Genomic DNA, 15,914 nt, shown 5'->3' with positions numbered 1-15,914 from the left:
CTCCATTGTTTATGTGTTTGTGTCGCGTATAAAACAAAGTCACGGCAGTTTCGCAGAGCCGTGCTATGATGACCCCGCCCACGTTGAGTAGGTACTCTAGTAATGGAAAAGGTCCTTCCTGGAACCGAGTCGAGTCGAGCCAAGTAGTGCTGGAACTGTGTAGTGGAAAAGCACCATAAGTGTGCTGGTGATCACTTTGGAAATCATTGCTCTGTTAATAAGGTTTGAAGACTTCTAGTATGCTTTCATGTCTACTGTGTGGGCATTGTCGGTTGCTCATCTGCTGCTCTCCATGGCTGCAGGGCTCCAGTGCACTGCTCAGTGTTTGGTCTGAGGTAGTGGGGCGTGTTTCCATAATATGAAACGCAACTCCCTGCATCTCTTATTTTGAAGGTCCTGGCTCCAAACAAGAAAAGATGTTGCCGACCATAAGCAACTGTGGTCTAGCTTGGTAACTTTGAGACTTCTTGTGTAGTTTAATCTTTACAGGTTGCTGTCTTTCTGCAATCTGCAGCCGAGTGAAACCATTGGTCGAGAGTCATTTTAAATCCGTAGTAGTAATAAAAAGGTTGTGTGAGTATAGCTTCACCTCATTTACTCTAATGTGGGCCTGTGAGGTCCATGATGGATGGAAAAATGAACTATTCATGTGTACCTCTATTGTAGCTATTTCTTTCTTGACCAGCTTGCAAACTTACCATTATGCATTTTGATTTTAAATTATTACACATTTAAGCCTCTCATTCTATTACTCTTGCACTTGCCATTTTAGGATATTGTAAGAAAATGAGTGAAGTACAACAGATCATGCTGAGTACACTGTCCAAATATTTGCACATGGAGAGCCCATTTGCAAAAACAGTGTCTGCGTTCCCTAAAAATGTTAAATCATCAATAAAATTCACTGATTGAGCGGCACGCGTATCTTTGAGCCATCTGTTGAGCATCATCAGCCTGCTGAATCTCTCGTCTCCTCACCTAACTGTCGGTAGAGGTCCGCTGAATAACACCTCAGTATTCAAACATCACACTTTATTCAGCAAATCATTAAAATCCTGTTTCAATACCTCTGATTGTTGCTTGACAACATCAGCAGTGAGTTCCAGAATTTTCTCTGAGATATCGGACACCATGTTGTTGGTAAAACACTACAGTACTTTGGTGTTTTTGTTGAAAAAGTGTTTTATCTTATTCACAGCTCCATCACCCACTATCAGTGTTTGAGGCCCAGTGGTTAGCGCTTTCTGCAGCCTTTTCGTGTGTGATTAGGCCACATACCTTTCTCTGGTGCTGGAAGATGACCTTTCTTTTGGGGAGTCAGGGTCTTGTAAAAGGGGAGCAAATCTGTTCTCTAGTAGAATCCCTGTGTCTTGGGTCAGTTTGCTCTTACTTTTTGTTTTTGCCACAGTCCACGGCTGTTTTCTCCTTGGTACTGGGATTGAAGAGACCCTCCTGTGCGATTGCAGTGCAGGCCACCCAGTTTCATCACGAGTCTCCGGTGCTGGGTTCTGCCTGTTAACCGTCTTCCCATATCTGAGGGAAGTGATTTATCTGTACATGATTTATGCTTTGGCTTTGCACCAAGAGAGTTCAAGAGAGGACTACTGGTTGATTTACTGCCATAACCACCAGCCTCCTGCTTCTTGGTGGTGCCAATTAGCTGTCTGCTAGCCTGCTCCTGTCCACTGATTTGGGTCATCAGTAGAGTGGTTTCATTCCCATATTGACCATTTACCTCCACGTTGACTTTGAGTCAATGAATTTTCGTCTCTAGTACTGCTGTCTTCTGGAGAGGTTTGTAGTAATCATCTGTGGAAAAGGGAGGCATCTTGCTGCTAATTAGTTTAGCTTAGCTAAGCTCCTCAATCCCAGTCACTATAGTGCAAGCTTGTGCTGCTGATAGGCCACACTCACAAAGTAAAAGAGTTTAAATAATAGTGGTAGCCTTCAGATACTTTCATAAATTAAGCTCCCAGTGATATAGAAGTATCCAGGACCAGCTTTCCATAAATGTTGTAGCAAAAGGACAGGATTTCAATGGAAAAAAGAAAGTAGAGCGGAGAGCGAAGAGCGAAGTGTCTGCACTCAAGCAAAGCAGGAAGCTAAAATGTAGGAATAGTGTTGCTGCTGTCAGTGGTATGATTTAAAAAGTTCACAGATCATTTACTGTCACTCAGTGGAGCTTTTTTTTAAAAAACAAAATGGACAGGAGTGCTTTCATAAGGTCAACATCTACTCAAATAGTAGGACTAAATGTGTGTTTGCATTTGTGTGTTCCCGGGAGCTGAGCAGGTGTCCATCACGGTGAGGACAAACATTCAGGTGGCCCAGTCTCAGGTTGAGGAGGCACGGAAAATGTCAGCGGATGCAGTTAAGAAGTTGGCCGAGAATAAAGTAGAAGAGATCCAAAGAATGGCAGAATATGCTGCCTCCCTAGAGGGTAGTGAGGAGCTTGAGATACATGAGGCCTATCTACGGGAGGACTAAGACAAATAGACAGAGATATTGGCAAACCAGATAAAATAACCACATTTTTAAGTGCTGTTGATTTCATAGTGAAACGGATTCTCCTCCAAAAGTTCTGAGCTTCTACGTTTATTCACCTATTATGTCTCTTCTTTTTTGAGCCTGTAGGATATTTTACACCAAGAAAATCACATTTTGAGAAGGGAATCACAAAAATTGCTAATAATCTATAATTCTTTACTAGATCAATTATTATTTAAGACTATTTATTTGATTAGATGAAAGCAGCATTAATTGTATTATACATAAAGCATAATTTGTGGCAAACTGGATCCAAAAATCAAATAATAAAACTATTTGAGTTCAGATATGGCTGACAGCAAGGATGGAGAATATTGTGAAGGATGACTTACTTGACCATATCAGTTTTTTCCACATCTCTGTAGCCAAGTGCCATTCATCTTTGTAATAAGGAGTTTATTCATTGCAATCTTAATATCCCATCTGTACTGTGGACATATCGTTGTTGCTGATAGTCTGATCATGCAAAAAGTACCCAATATGTGTACCAATACAGAAACATGACTTGCTGGAAATCTGAGTATACTAAAAATCACAATGTTTTTTATTTTTAGATTTCAGCTCAATAATAAAATTGTATTATTACAAATAAAGTCAAAAACTTAATGGAGTACACAGTTTTGTGTGCCTTGTAACAGGTCAGTGACATTTATGGTTGTTTATAACTTAGTTCATGCAGTCTTTTTAATACAAAAATATTGGCCAGGATTGAAGTACTGTGGCAAATGCAAATGGTGATGTTGCACAGCTCAGATTTATATGTGGATGAAATGTTAGACATGATCAATATAAAGCTATCAGATAGCAATGTACAGTAACAGCAAATAAGATGTAACGCATGGTTGTGTAGAAGACATCCTTCACAATGAACAAGTTGATGCAAAGGAAGATTGACACCAGAAGCTGCACTAAAATAACTTGGAAACTGAACTGACGCTGCAAGTATACACCACCAACTGATGAGTTATTAGTCATACTAAAATGTTTTAGGCATTACAAAAACTCAACTGATGTATTTTCTAAGATAAATATCACAGTCTCATTACATGAAGAGAACGTTTAAGTCCAGCGTTCATCTAAATAAAGAAGCAAATGCAAAACGTGTTATTTTAGTAGCAAAATATCATGACTTTAATTTGATGAGCAAACTAAATCAGATGATTGTTTCTTATACAATCCACAGAGAGCGTAGTTTTTCAGTGCATGAAAAAACACTTCATCTCTGAGGCCATAAATGAGAGGACTCAGACATCTCGGAGCAAGAAATAAAGTAATGTAATTAAAGTATCTGACATTTATAAACAACATGAAATCAATCTGAAGTACAGCAGATTCTATGAAAGGGCACCACAGCTGGATGAGACACAAGAGCAGCTGAAAAGCATGAAGAATCACTGTCCTGAGCCCTTTCCATGTTGATTTTTTATTCTCTCCTGATGCAGCTTTGGCCACTTTCATTATTTTAATATAAGAGTAAACAATGGTGATGCACATGATCAAGAAGTAGAACAGACTTATTGCTGCCCTAACATGATCGTGCCATCTACGCAAAATGAATATCTCCACAGAGCATATTATGTCCTGGGTGTAGAACCTGTGGGAAGCAGATGCAAAGAAGATGGAGAGAATAACAATACAGCGTATAGCGCTGAGGCCATGAATGATGAGGATGCAGTGTAGAGCTCTGTGTGCGGAGCACAGCTCTGCATGCTGCAGGGGCATGCAAATGGCCACAAAGCGCTCCAGGGTCATTGCTGTCAGAGTAATCGGTCTGACAAAAGTATAAAGAAGCAAAACAATAGACATAATGACACACATACCAACCGGCATTGTAAAATGGAGATAGTGCAAGATGAGCAAAACATTAGATATGATTAATATCAGGCTATCAGATAGCAGTGTAACAGCAAATAAGATGTAGCGCATGGTTAGGTAGAAGACATCCTTCGAAAAAAAGGTCACAATGAGCAACAAGTTGATGCAAAGGAAGATTGACACCAGAAGCTGCACTAAAATAACCTGGAAATTGATTTGATGCTGCATGTATGCGCCACCAATTGATGAGTTATTAGTCATACTAAAATGTTTTAGGCACTGTCAACAGTGAACTGATGTGTCTTCAAATATCAATATCAAAGTCACATTACATTACATACATACAAACTTTAAGTCCAGTGTTGTTTGAAGTCTTTAGATGCTGGTTCAAGTACAGACAAAAGAGAACAATTAAACCTTCCCTGCAGTAACATGGCACTGTTCCCACACTTTGAACATGGGCCACATTCAAGGCGTCACAGCTTTAGGTGAACTCTGGTTAGGCAGTGCAGGAAGACTTTACTTTATAGGAACCAGAACATACCCCAAAAACACCAAATGAAACTTTACTCACCACAGTGTCGTCACTGCTCCTTACTACTACTGTCAATAATTGGCTAGAAACTAAAAGTCTCAAGAGTGACCTCAGTAATTGGGCTTTGTAGGCTATTATCCAAGAGTTTTGACTTTCATGCAAGAAATCAAAGTTTTTGTCCCTCACCAGATCTATGGGAAATGTGTTTTTTTTACTACAATCTAATTAACTATTAATTTTTACTGTTAACCCTTAAACAGGCCTTACTAGTTATGTCATTTGCACCTCAAGTAAGGAAGGAAGGAAGGAAAGAAGGAAGGAAAGGAGGGAAGAAGGAAGGAAAGGAGGAAGGAAGGGAAGCAAGGGAGGAAGAAGGAAGGAAAGGAAGGAGGGAGGAAGCAAGGAAGGTAGGAAGGAAAAGAGGGAAGAAGGAAGGAAAGGAGGGAGGAAGGAAAGGAGGGTGAGAGGAAGGAAAGGAGGGAGGGAGGAAGAAGGAAAGGAAGGAGGGAGGAAGAAGGAAGGAAAGGAGGAAGGAAGGGAAGCAAGGGAGGAAGAAGGAAGGAAAGGAAGGAGGGAGGAAGCAAGGAAGGTAGGAAGGAAAAGAGGGAAGAAGGAAGGAAAGGAGGGAGGAAGGGAAGGAAGGGAGGAAGTAGGAAGGAAGGGGGGAGGGAGGGAGGGAGGGAGGGAGGGAGAGAGGAAGGAAGGAAGGAAGAAAGGAAGGACAGATGAAGGAAGGAAGAAAGGACAGAAGGAGGGAACATTTACCCTAACAGCTGAACTTAGATCTGAGGAAGGAAGGAAGGAAGGACAGATGAAGGAAGGATGGAAGGAAGGAAGGACAGAGGAAGGACCCGGGAGGACAACAAGAAGGTTAAAGAGTCTGTATCTTCTGGTGCACGTTGTCTGTTTAAGGGTTAAATTAAATGCCTAAGTACAATGTAAAACACCTAGCTATACGTTTTAAATGTGCACATCGCAGCAGGCATCTCAGTATTATTAATATTGAATTGTGGATTGAATATTTAGATCACAATATAGTGAGTAATGAATGCCTGCAAACAAAACCACGATGAAGGGTCCTCCAAAGAAGAAACATGTTTGCACACTGGAAGAAAAGCTGCAATATTCTATACTGATAATAGCTTAATAGACCCTTTGTTGTTGGAGGGACTTTTTCCTAATTTGGTGTCGGCCATGTGTCACTCTTAGATTTTGCAAAATGAAATTGCATTGTGAAGTTCATCTGATGTTAACATAAAGCTTCAGTAGCAGTCTGAGTTACCAAAATCTAGTAGGTTTGTGCTGGTAGTCATTCTTAAGTTTACTGTCTGTGTTGTGTCCTGGCACCAAACACAAGTATCATCTCCCAAAGATTAAACAATGTTTTAGTACTTTGAAGGACAATTCCACCTACAGCTGCTAATTACCAGCTCCAAAAAAATCCTGTCTACAATTGAGTCCCATTCAAAAAGCATCAACTCTTCTCTCGATACTAGCCAATACTAAATGTGACGTCAACAGACTGCCGGCCACTGATTGGTCAGAAGAGTTGTCGCTGGAAGAGTCCTGAGCCGTCCCACACAAGAATCAAACCCGGCATTTTTAAATACCGGCAACAGTGTTACAGCCATATGGCTCAATTTTCTTGCTTTGTGTGTGTGACAGAAAGCCACATACAGCAGCAAGTACACCATGTCCTCCATTGTTTATGTGTTTGTGTCGCGTATAAAACAAAGTCACGGCAGTTTCGCAGAGCCGTGCTATGATGACCCCGCCCACGTTGAGTAGGTACTCTAGTAATGGAAAAGGTCCTTCCTGGAACTGAGTCGAGTCGAGCCGAGTAGTGCTGGAACTGTGTAGTGGAAAAGCACCATAAGTGTGATGGTGATCACTTTGGAAATCATTGCTCTGTTAATAAGGTTTGAAGACTTCTAGTATGCTTTCATGTCTACTGTGTGGGCATTGTCGGTTGCTCATCTGCTGCTCTCCATGGCTGCAGGGCTTAAGTGCACTGCTCAGTGTTTGGTCTGAGGTAGTGGGGCGTGTTTCCATAATATGAAAGGCAACTCCCTGCATCCCTTATTTTGAAGGTCCTGGCTCCAAACAAGAAAAGATTTTGCCGACCATAAGCAGCAACTGTGGTCTAGCTTGGTAACTTTGGGACTTCTTGTGTAGTTTAATCTTTACAGGTTGCTGTCATTCTGAAATCTGCAGCCGAGTGAAACCATTGGTCGAGAGTCATTTTAAATCCGTAGTAGTAATAAAAAGGTTGTGTGAGTATAGCTTCACCTCATTTACTCTATTGTGGGCCTGTGAGGTCCATGATGGATGGAAAAATGAACTATTCATGTGTACCTCTATTGTAGCTATTTCTTTCTTGACCAGCTTGCAAACATACCATTATGCATTTTGATTTTAAATTATTACACATTTAAGCCTCTCATTCTATTACTCTTGCACTTGCCGTTTTAGTATATTATAAGAAAATGAGTGAAGAACAACAGATCATGCTGAGTACACTGTCCAAATATTTGCACATGGAGAGCCCATTTGCAAAAACAGCGTCTGCATTCCCTAAAAATGTTAAATTATCAATGAAATTCACTGATTGAGTGGCACACGTATCTTTGAGCCATCTGTTGAGCATCATCAGCCTGCTGAATCTCTCGTCTCCTCGCTGAACTGTCAGTAGAGGTCCACTGATAAACACCTCAGTATTCAAACATCACACTTTATTCAGCAAATCATTAAAATCCTGTTTCAATACCTCTGATTGTTGCTTGACAACATCAGCAGTGAGTTCCAGAATTTTCTCTGAGATATTGGACACCATGTTGTTGGTAAAACAGAGTACTTTGGTGTTTTTGTTGAAAAAGTGTTTTATCTTATTCACAGCTCCATCACCCACTATCAGTGTTTGAGGCCCAGTGGTTAGCGCTTTCTGCAGCCTTTTAGTGTGTGATTAGGCCACATACCTTTCTCTGGTGCTGGAAGATGACCTTTCTTTTGGGGAATCAGGGTCTTGTAAAAGGGGAGCAAATCTGTTCTCTAGTAGAATCCCTGTGTCTTGGGTCAGTTTGCTCTTACTTTTTGTTTTTGCCACAGTCCACGGCTGTTTTCTCCTTGGTACTGGGATTGAAGAGACCCTCCTGTGCGATTGCAGTGCAGGCCACCCAGTTTCATCACGAGTCTCCGGTGCTGGGTTCTGCCTGTTAACCGTCTTCCCATATCTGAGGGAAGTGATTTATCTGTACATGATTTATGCTTTGGCTTTGCACCAAAAGAGTTCAAGAGAGGACTACTTGTTGATTTACTGCCATAACCACCAGCCTCCTGCTTCTTGGTGGTGCCAATTAGCTGTCTGCTAGCCTGCTCCTGTCCACTGATTTGGGTCAATAGTAGAGTGATTTCATTCCCATATTGACCATTTACCTCCACGTTGACTTTGAGTCAATGAATTTTTGTCTCTAGTACTGCTATCTTCTGGAGAGGTTTGTAGTAATCATCTGTGGAAAAGGGAGGCATCTTGCTGCTAATTAGTTTAGCTCAGCTGAGCTCCTCAATCCCAGTCACTATAGTGCAAGCTTGTGCTGCTGATAGGCCACACTCACAAAGTAAAAGAGTTTAAATAATAGTGGTAGCCTTCAGATACTTTCATAAATTAAGCTCCCAGTGATATAGAAGTATCCAGGACCAGCTTTCCATAAATGTTGTAGCAAAAGGACAGGATTTCAATGGAAAAAAGAAAGTAGAGCGGAGAGCGAAGAGCGAAGTGTCTGCACTCAAGCAAAGCAGGAAGCTAAAATGTAGGAATAGTGTTGCTGCTGTCAGTGGTATGATTTAAAAAGTTCACAGATCATTTACTGTCACTCAGTGGAGCTTTTTTTTAAAAAACAAAATGGACAGGAGTGCTTTCATAAGGTCAACATCTACTCAAATAGTAGTGTAAGAGTTGAATGCGGCTTATGTTTTAAAAGGTATGCATAGAGAGTTGGACGCTTAGCTGACGTCATCTGGTGGCGACTTTGTTGTGGTCACGTGTGTTGTCTCTGATAACTGATTAAACGGAGTGTGTCGTTCCTCTCCAAAAGAGTACAAGTTTCTGCGTCTTTGTCAAGACAAGAGTGCTTTAGAGCCCCTACACCTCGGACGCTACATAGGTGGCAGCGGTACTTCGGGTGTGGCTCGTTTTTTTTTAAAGCAGTTTTTCTCTTTGGACAATTACGGAACTTTCTAGTCGGTCAGGCTAACTGGCTAGCGGTGCTCCTTTGAAGCGGCATGTTTGGAAGAGAGAAGGACGACTGTGTGGATTTTGATATGGATGAGGACTGTTTTGGGAGGACGTCTACATGGACTGGTGGCGTCAGAGTGGAGCTCCCGCCGCTGTTTCGAGGCGATGGTGAGAGACCCTTTTCTACGTGGATAAAACAGTTCGAGGCTGCGGTCCGCGCTCAGGCGAGGGGGTCCAGCAGTGGGAGCTACGCTGCCGCATTGTTGAATCTCCTCCCAACAAGACTGGACGGCCCGGCTTTTCTACTGTGGGACAGTTTGACACCGGATATTAAGTATGATTATGCGTCTGTGAAGGAGAAGCTGCAGGAGGCGTTTGGACAGAAGCAGTTTATCCTCTATTTCCAGACGTGTGTTGCTGCACGGCCCCGCCAGCCGAATGAGAGTTTGGAGATTTATGCAGCTGACATCTCCAGGCTCGTGGCGGAGGCGTTTCCAGAGTATGACAAAGCTGCCAGGGGAGGTGAGACTTTCAGACGTTTTCTTGCTGGCCTTGATCCTGCCCTCCAAACAAAGTGTCACGAACAGGGGGCGACTGATATGGAGGAGGCATTGACTGTGGCAAGCCGATGTGAACGGGCCAGGCAGACTCTGAGGGCAAACACTCATGGCTCAAACTACTCCAGCCCACATCCTGCTACAGTGGCGACTCTCAATTCTTCATCGCCATCTCCCGCGAACTGTAAGGCTGACACTGCACAGGAGCTTGTTCGTGTTATTGAGCGCCTCACCTCGAGGATGGACAATTTGCAGTCTGAGATGAGGGAGCTGAGGAGCGAGTGCGGATCCCCCTTTTCTGGGGGTCGTCAGCGGAGCCCAGGGGAACGCGTGACGCAGCAGCGTGCCTGTCACTGTGACTGTGGCGGGTTTGGCTGTAGATCTGCTTCCAGGGATTCTCAACTAGATGATCGCATGAGTGGCCGGTCTCCACAGCGTGGACTTCGTGGAGGATACGACAGCAGAGAGTGGTCTCCGCGAGGGGGGGCGGTCCCAGGGCTCCACCGCTGGTTTCTCGCCGCGCCGACCGGACAGCAAGGACCTGAGGGGATCGCACGTCGATGAGGAACGTCAGCCACGGCGGGGAGTGAGGTTTCTCCATTCCTCCCGACGTTCTCCATCTCCATCCCCGCGCCGCCAGGAGCAGGGAAACTTCCAGTAGCTGGCATCGTGACCCAGATGCCAGTGTTGCAGCCACAGGGTCACACTGACGACATTGCTGTAGCGACCCCGGACCCTGCAGTGGACTGTTCGGTGGGTGAGTCTGAGACTACAGCCTATGTTAAAGGACTTGTGGAGGGTGTTGATGTGACTGTATTGATTGACTCTGGCTCCACTGTCTCATTGATCTCAGAAGAATTCAGAATGTCCATCCCAGCTTTACGTAAGCGTGTGTTGAATACACGTTACATGTTTGCACGTGCAGTAAATGGACAATTATTGGACACTTTAGGTACTGTAGCCCTTCCTATAATGTTGGGCGGAAAGGCATATGAACAATGTGTACATGTTGTGCGGGGGGCCACACAGGCCATCTTGTTGGGTTTTGATTTCATGCGACAGACTCATGCTATTATGGATGTGGGGCGGGGGCATCTCAGCATTGGGGACACATTCCTCTCTTGCAGGCTGCTGATTTTATCCCACAATGCTGTAACATCTCCATGTCTAGCACTGTCATTGTTCCACCTTTCAGTGAAATGATTGTCCCGGTTCAGGTGGAGCCCCGCCACATCGGAGGACCGACTATTGACTCTTACCTGGGCTATTTGGAGCCTGAGGTGCGTGACAACATGGAACTGGTGGTCGCATGCACAGTAGCGCCGGTGAAGGATGGGTGCACTGTGGCACGGCTGCTCAACCCGACTGACCAGGAAATGAAACTGCACCCGGATTCTCACTTAGGAGTATTTCACCATGTTGACGAGTGTGACATTTTAACCCCTGCAGAGGTTTTTGACTCCCAACAGGTGGATGCCCCCCTGCCAGAGGTAGCAGAGTGCCCGTTGTCTGATGAGCAGAGGCGACAACTGCACGTCCTGCTGAGGAAGCACCAAAGAGTTTTCAGCACAGCGCGGGGTGGATCAACTAACCCAAACCTGATCAAGCACCACATTGACACCGGTGATCACCCCCCTGTGAAGCGACGTGCCTACTGCACTTCCCCCGATAAGTGGAGGGAGATGAACAGACAGGTGCAACGCCTTTTGGAAGATGACATCATCGAGGAGAGCTGCAGCCCTTGGTCCTCTCCTGTGGTTCTGGTGAGAAAAGAAAATAACACATGGAGATTTTGTGTGGATTACAGAGGTCTCAATGCTGTAACGATCAAAGACTCTCATCCATTACCACAGGTCGATGATACACTCGACGCACTGGCGGGCGCCACCTGGTTCAGCACCCTGGACTTTTCAGGTGGCTACTGGCAGGTGGAGGTAGCACCGGAGGACCGTGAGAAGACCGCCTTCACCACCGGCCAGGGTCTATATCAGTGCGTGCTTTCCTGGGGCTCTGCTCCTATTATAGGAGGTTTGTGAGGAATTTTGCACAACGAGCCGCCCCCCTCAGCCACCTGACAGGTAAAGAAGTTCCATTTCAGTGGACCACAGATTGCCAGGAGGCGTTTGAGTTCCTGCGAGACGCTCTCTGTGCTGAGCCCATAATGAGACACCCTGACTTCACCCATCAGTTCACTCTCTACACTGACGCTTCGCAAGTGGCCATTGGGGCAGTGTTGGCGCAAGATGCTGATGATCAAGAGAAGGTGGTGGCTTATGCAAGCCGCTCCCTCACAGCAGCTGAACGTCGATGGTCAACATACGACAGGGAGTTGTGGGCAGTAGTGTGGGCGGTTCGCCACTTCAGACACTATTTGGGTCTTCGCCCATTCACAATCATCACAGACCACCAACCCCTGTTGGGCCTGCGGCGGCTCCCCATTGACAATGACAGGACAGGGCGTCGCAGTCGCTGGGCCCTGGAATTGGACCCGTATGACTGGGTTATCATGCATAACAGTGGGGCACAACACACCAACGCGGATGCCCTGTCGCGCAGACCCGACCCCGGGGTGGAACTAACTGTCGGTGTTGACCCTGATGTTAAACACTCTCTGATGCATGCATGTACCCAAACAACGGCGGACGAGGACCCCGGCACTGTGTGCACCATAGAAGCCCCTGTGTCCACCATAGCTCCTACTGAGAGTCCCGCCTCTGCCCCCAGCGTCTGTCCCCCCCCTGACCCCCAGGTTGCCGCGGACCAGGCTGTATTCTACACCCTGTCACACAACGGCTCTCGTATCAGGGAGCTTCAAAAGGGTGATTCGGATTTTGCACAGGTCTGGGGCTGGCTGGTGGTTGGGCAGAGACCCCCTAGATGGAGGTTGAGGGATGCTGGTCGTGGTTTGAGGAGACTGTGGCACGAGTTTCCCCGGCTAACCTTCGTTGATGGACTGCTGTGCAGGGTTGTGTGGTTGTCTGATGAGGGGCAGACTACACAGATCGTGGTACCTACTGTCTTGGTTCCTGAGATACTGGGACACCTGCATGGTACACCACTGACTGCTCACCTTGCCTATGAACGTGTGTTGAGCCGTGCCAGGAGTGTATGTTACTGGCCCACGATGTACAGTGACATTAAAAAGTGGTGCGAACAGTGTTATGCATGTCAGAGGAGGAAGTCCCCCGTTCCCAAGCAGCATGCCCCGATGAGAACTTCACAGACTGTCAGGCCTTTCCAGCGTGTTGCAGCCGACATACTTGAGTTGCCAGTCACCTCCAAGGGCAACCGGTATGTTTTGGTTGTGGAGGACTATTTCACTAAGTTTGTTAACCTCTATGCCATCCCCAATCAAACAGCCACTACAGTTGCCGAATGCCTCTTTGAGTGTTATGTTTTGGAGCATGGGGTGATGGAGACGCTGCACACAGACATGGGGAGGCAGTTCGAGTCGGATGTGGTGAGACACTTATGCAAGATGTTGGGGGTGAAGAAAACACATACCACGCCATACAACCCAAAATCAGACGGTATGGTAGAGAGGTTTAACAGGACGCTTGTCGACCAGCTGGCTAAGGTGCTCCTGTCATGCGAGGGAGAATGGGATTCTTTCTTACAACAGGTTGCTTTTGCCTATAACACCAGTGTGCACTCCAGTACTGGGTTTACGCCCTACTTCCTTACACACGGCAGGGAGGCCCATACACCAGTGGATGTGATGCTGGGGCCACTGATGCAAAGCAATTCAATGGGGAGGTCCACAGAGGACTTTGCTAGCTCCCTCCTCAGGCGCTTGGACGTTGCTTTTAGCCGGACTGTGGATAACTACACTGTGGCAAGCCAGAGACAGAAGACCTTCTATGACACCAAGTTGAGGCATGAACCTTACGAGGTTGGGGACCTGGTGTGGCTAAACGACCCCACACAGAGCCGTCGTAAATTGGCTCACCACTGGAAGAGGCCTTACTTGGTGCAACGGCGAATGGACAGGGATGACGAGGTGGGCGTCACTTACGAGATTTGTAGCCCATTTGAGGAGGAGCCCCCTCTTCAGACCGTCCACTATGACAGATTACGGCGCTACAGTTTGCCGGTGGCTTTTCCCTTGGAGGGCCCGTCTAGAATCACCCCCCCCCTCCACCCTCAGTGGTGCTGGATGATGCAGCAGCACCTAGTAGCCCTGTTGGCGGGTTCTCTTATGCTGAGGGCTTGGACTGTGTTCATGGACTGGGTTCTGGTCCTGCTGATGTTCCCCTACAGGCGCCTGCCCCCCATGGACAGTCCCGGGTGGGTAGGTTGTCGCGGCCCCCGGTCCGCTTTGGAGATTATGTGATGGGGCGACTGTTTTATGTTCATGCTTGGGTATCCATGTTTGGCTGGGGGATAACATGTATGTGGGGCATTAGCTGCTATGCTGTTTTATTGCTGCAGCGGGTTATAACTGTTACTGTTTAATGACATGCACTTTTTTTCTTTTTTTTATATTTCCCCCTGAGTATTATATTGGCGTGAGTGCCTTAATCCTCGTTTAATATTGTGTTTTTTTGTTATGTTGTTTTTTTAATACTTAGAAATGTGGACATTTCTTACTGTAAGGGGGGACGCATGTAAGAGTTGAATGCAGCTTATGTTTTAAAAGGTATGCATAGAGAGTTGGATGCTTAGCTGACGTCATCTGGTGGCGACTTTGTTGTGGTCACGTGTGTTGTCTCTGATAATTGATTAAACGGAGTGTGTCGTTCCTCTCCAAAAGAGTACAAGTTTCTGCGTCTTTGTCAAGACAAGAGTGCTTTAGAGCCCCTACACCTCGGACGCTACAGTAGGACTAAATGTGTGTTTGCATTTGTGTGTTCCCGGGAGCTGAGCAGGCGTCCATCACGGTGAGGACAAACATTCAGGTGGCCCAGAGGCACGGAAAATGTCAGCGGATGCAGTTAAGAAGTTGGCCGAGAATGAAGTAGAAGAGATCCAAAGAATGGCAGAATATGCTGCCTCCCTAGAGGGTAGTGAGGAGCTTGAGATACATGAGGCCTATCTACGGGAGGACTAAGACAAATAGACAGAGATATTGGCAAACCAGATAAAATAACCACATTTTTAAGTGCTGTTGATTTCATAGTGAAACGGATTCTCCTCCAAAAGTTCTGAGCTTCTACGTTTATTCACCTATTATGTCTCTTCTTTTTTGAGCCTGTAGGATATTTTACAAGAAAATCACATTTTGAGAAGGGAATCACAAAAATTGCTAATAATCTATAATTCTTTACTAGATCAATTATTATTTAAGACTATTTATTTGATTAGATGAAAGCAGCATTAATTGTATTATTAATTAATTGTAAAGCATAATTTGTGGCAAACTGGATCCAAAAATCAAATAATAAAACTATTTGAGTTCAGATATGGCTGACAGCAAGGATGGAGAATATTGTGAAGGATGACTAACTTGACCATATCAGTTTTTGTCCACATCTCTGTAGCCAAGTGCCATTCATCTTTGTAATAAGGAGTTTATTCATTGCAATCTTAATATCCCATCTGTACTGTGGACATATCGTTGTTGCTGATAGTCTGATCATGCAAAAAGTACCCAATATGTGTACCAATACAGAAACATGACTTGCTGGAAATCTGAGTATACTAAAAATCACAATGTTTTTTATTTTTAGATTTCAGCTCAATAATAAAATTGTATTATTACAAATAAAGTCAAAAACTTAATGGAGTACACAGTTTTGTGTGCCTTGTAACAGGTCAGTGACATCTATGGTTGTTTATAACTTAGTTCATGCAGTCTTTTTAATACAAAAATATTGGCCAGGATTGAAGTACTATGGCAAATGCAAATGGTGATGTTGCACAGCTCAGATTTATATGTGGATGAAATGTTAGACATGATCAATATAAAGCTATCAGATAGCAATGTACAGTAACAGCAAATAAGATGTAACGCATGGTTGTGTAGAAGACATCCTTCACAATGAACAAGTTGATGCAAAGGAAGATTGACACCAGAAGCTGCACTAAAATAACTTGGAAACTGATCTGACGCTGCAAGTATACACCACCAACTGATGAGTTATTAGTCATACTAAAATGTTTTAGGCATTACCAAAACTCAACTGATGTATTTTCTAAGATAAATATCACAGTCTCATTACTTGAAGAGAAAGTTTAAGTCCAGCAAAATATCATGACTTTAATTTGATGAGCAAACTAAATCAGATGA

At 44.8% G+C, this 15,914-nt stretch overlaps 1 protein-coding gene across 1 annotated transcript; it reads right to left on the bottom strand.

Moving 5' to 3' along the window:
* Positions 1-3,678: 3,678 nt before the first annotated feature.
* Positions 3,679-4,623, bottom strand: LOC128359883 (odorant receptor 131-2-like). Its single transcript, XM_053320201.1, has one exon. It carries the CDS (start codon positions 4,621-4,623, stop codon positions 3,679-3,681), a length of 945 nt encoding a protein of 314 aa, XP_053176176.1.
* Between the last annotated feature and the right edge of the window lie 11,291 nt (positions 4,624-15,914).

This window comes from Scomber japonicus, chromosome 6 (genome assembly GCF_027409825.1).
Source record: "Scomber japonicus isolate fScoJap1 chromosome 6, fScoJap1.pri, whole genome shotgun sequence".
NCBI lineage: Eukaryota > Metazoa > Chordata > Actinopteri > Scombriformes > Scombridae > Scomber > Scomber japonicus.
The sequence above is the reverse complement of the archived record's forward strand: the minus strand, read 5'-3'. Positions and strand labels throughout refer to the sequence as shown.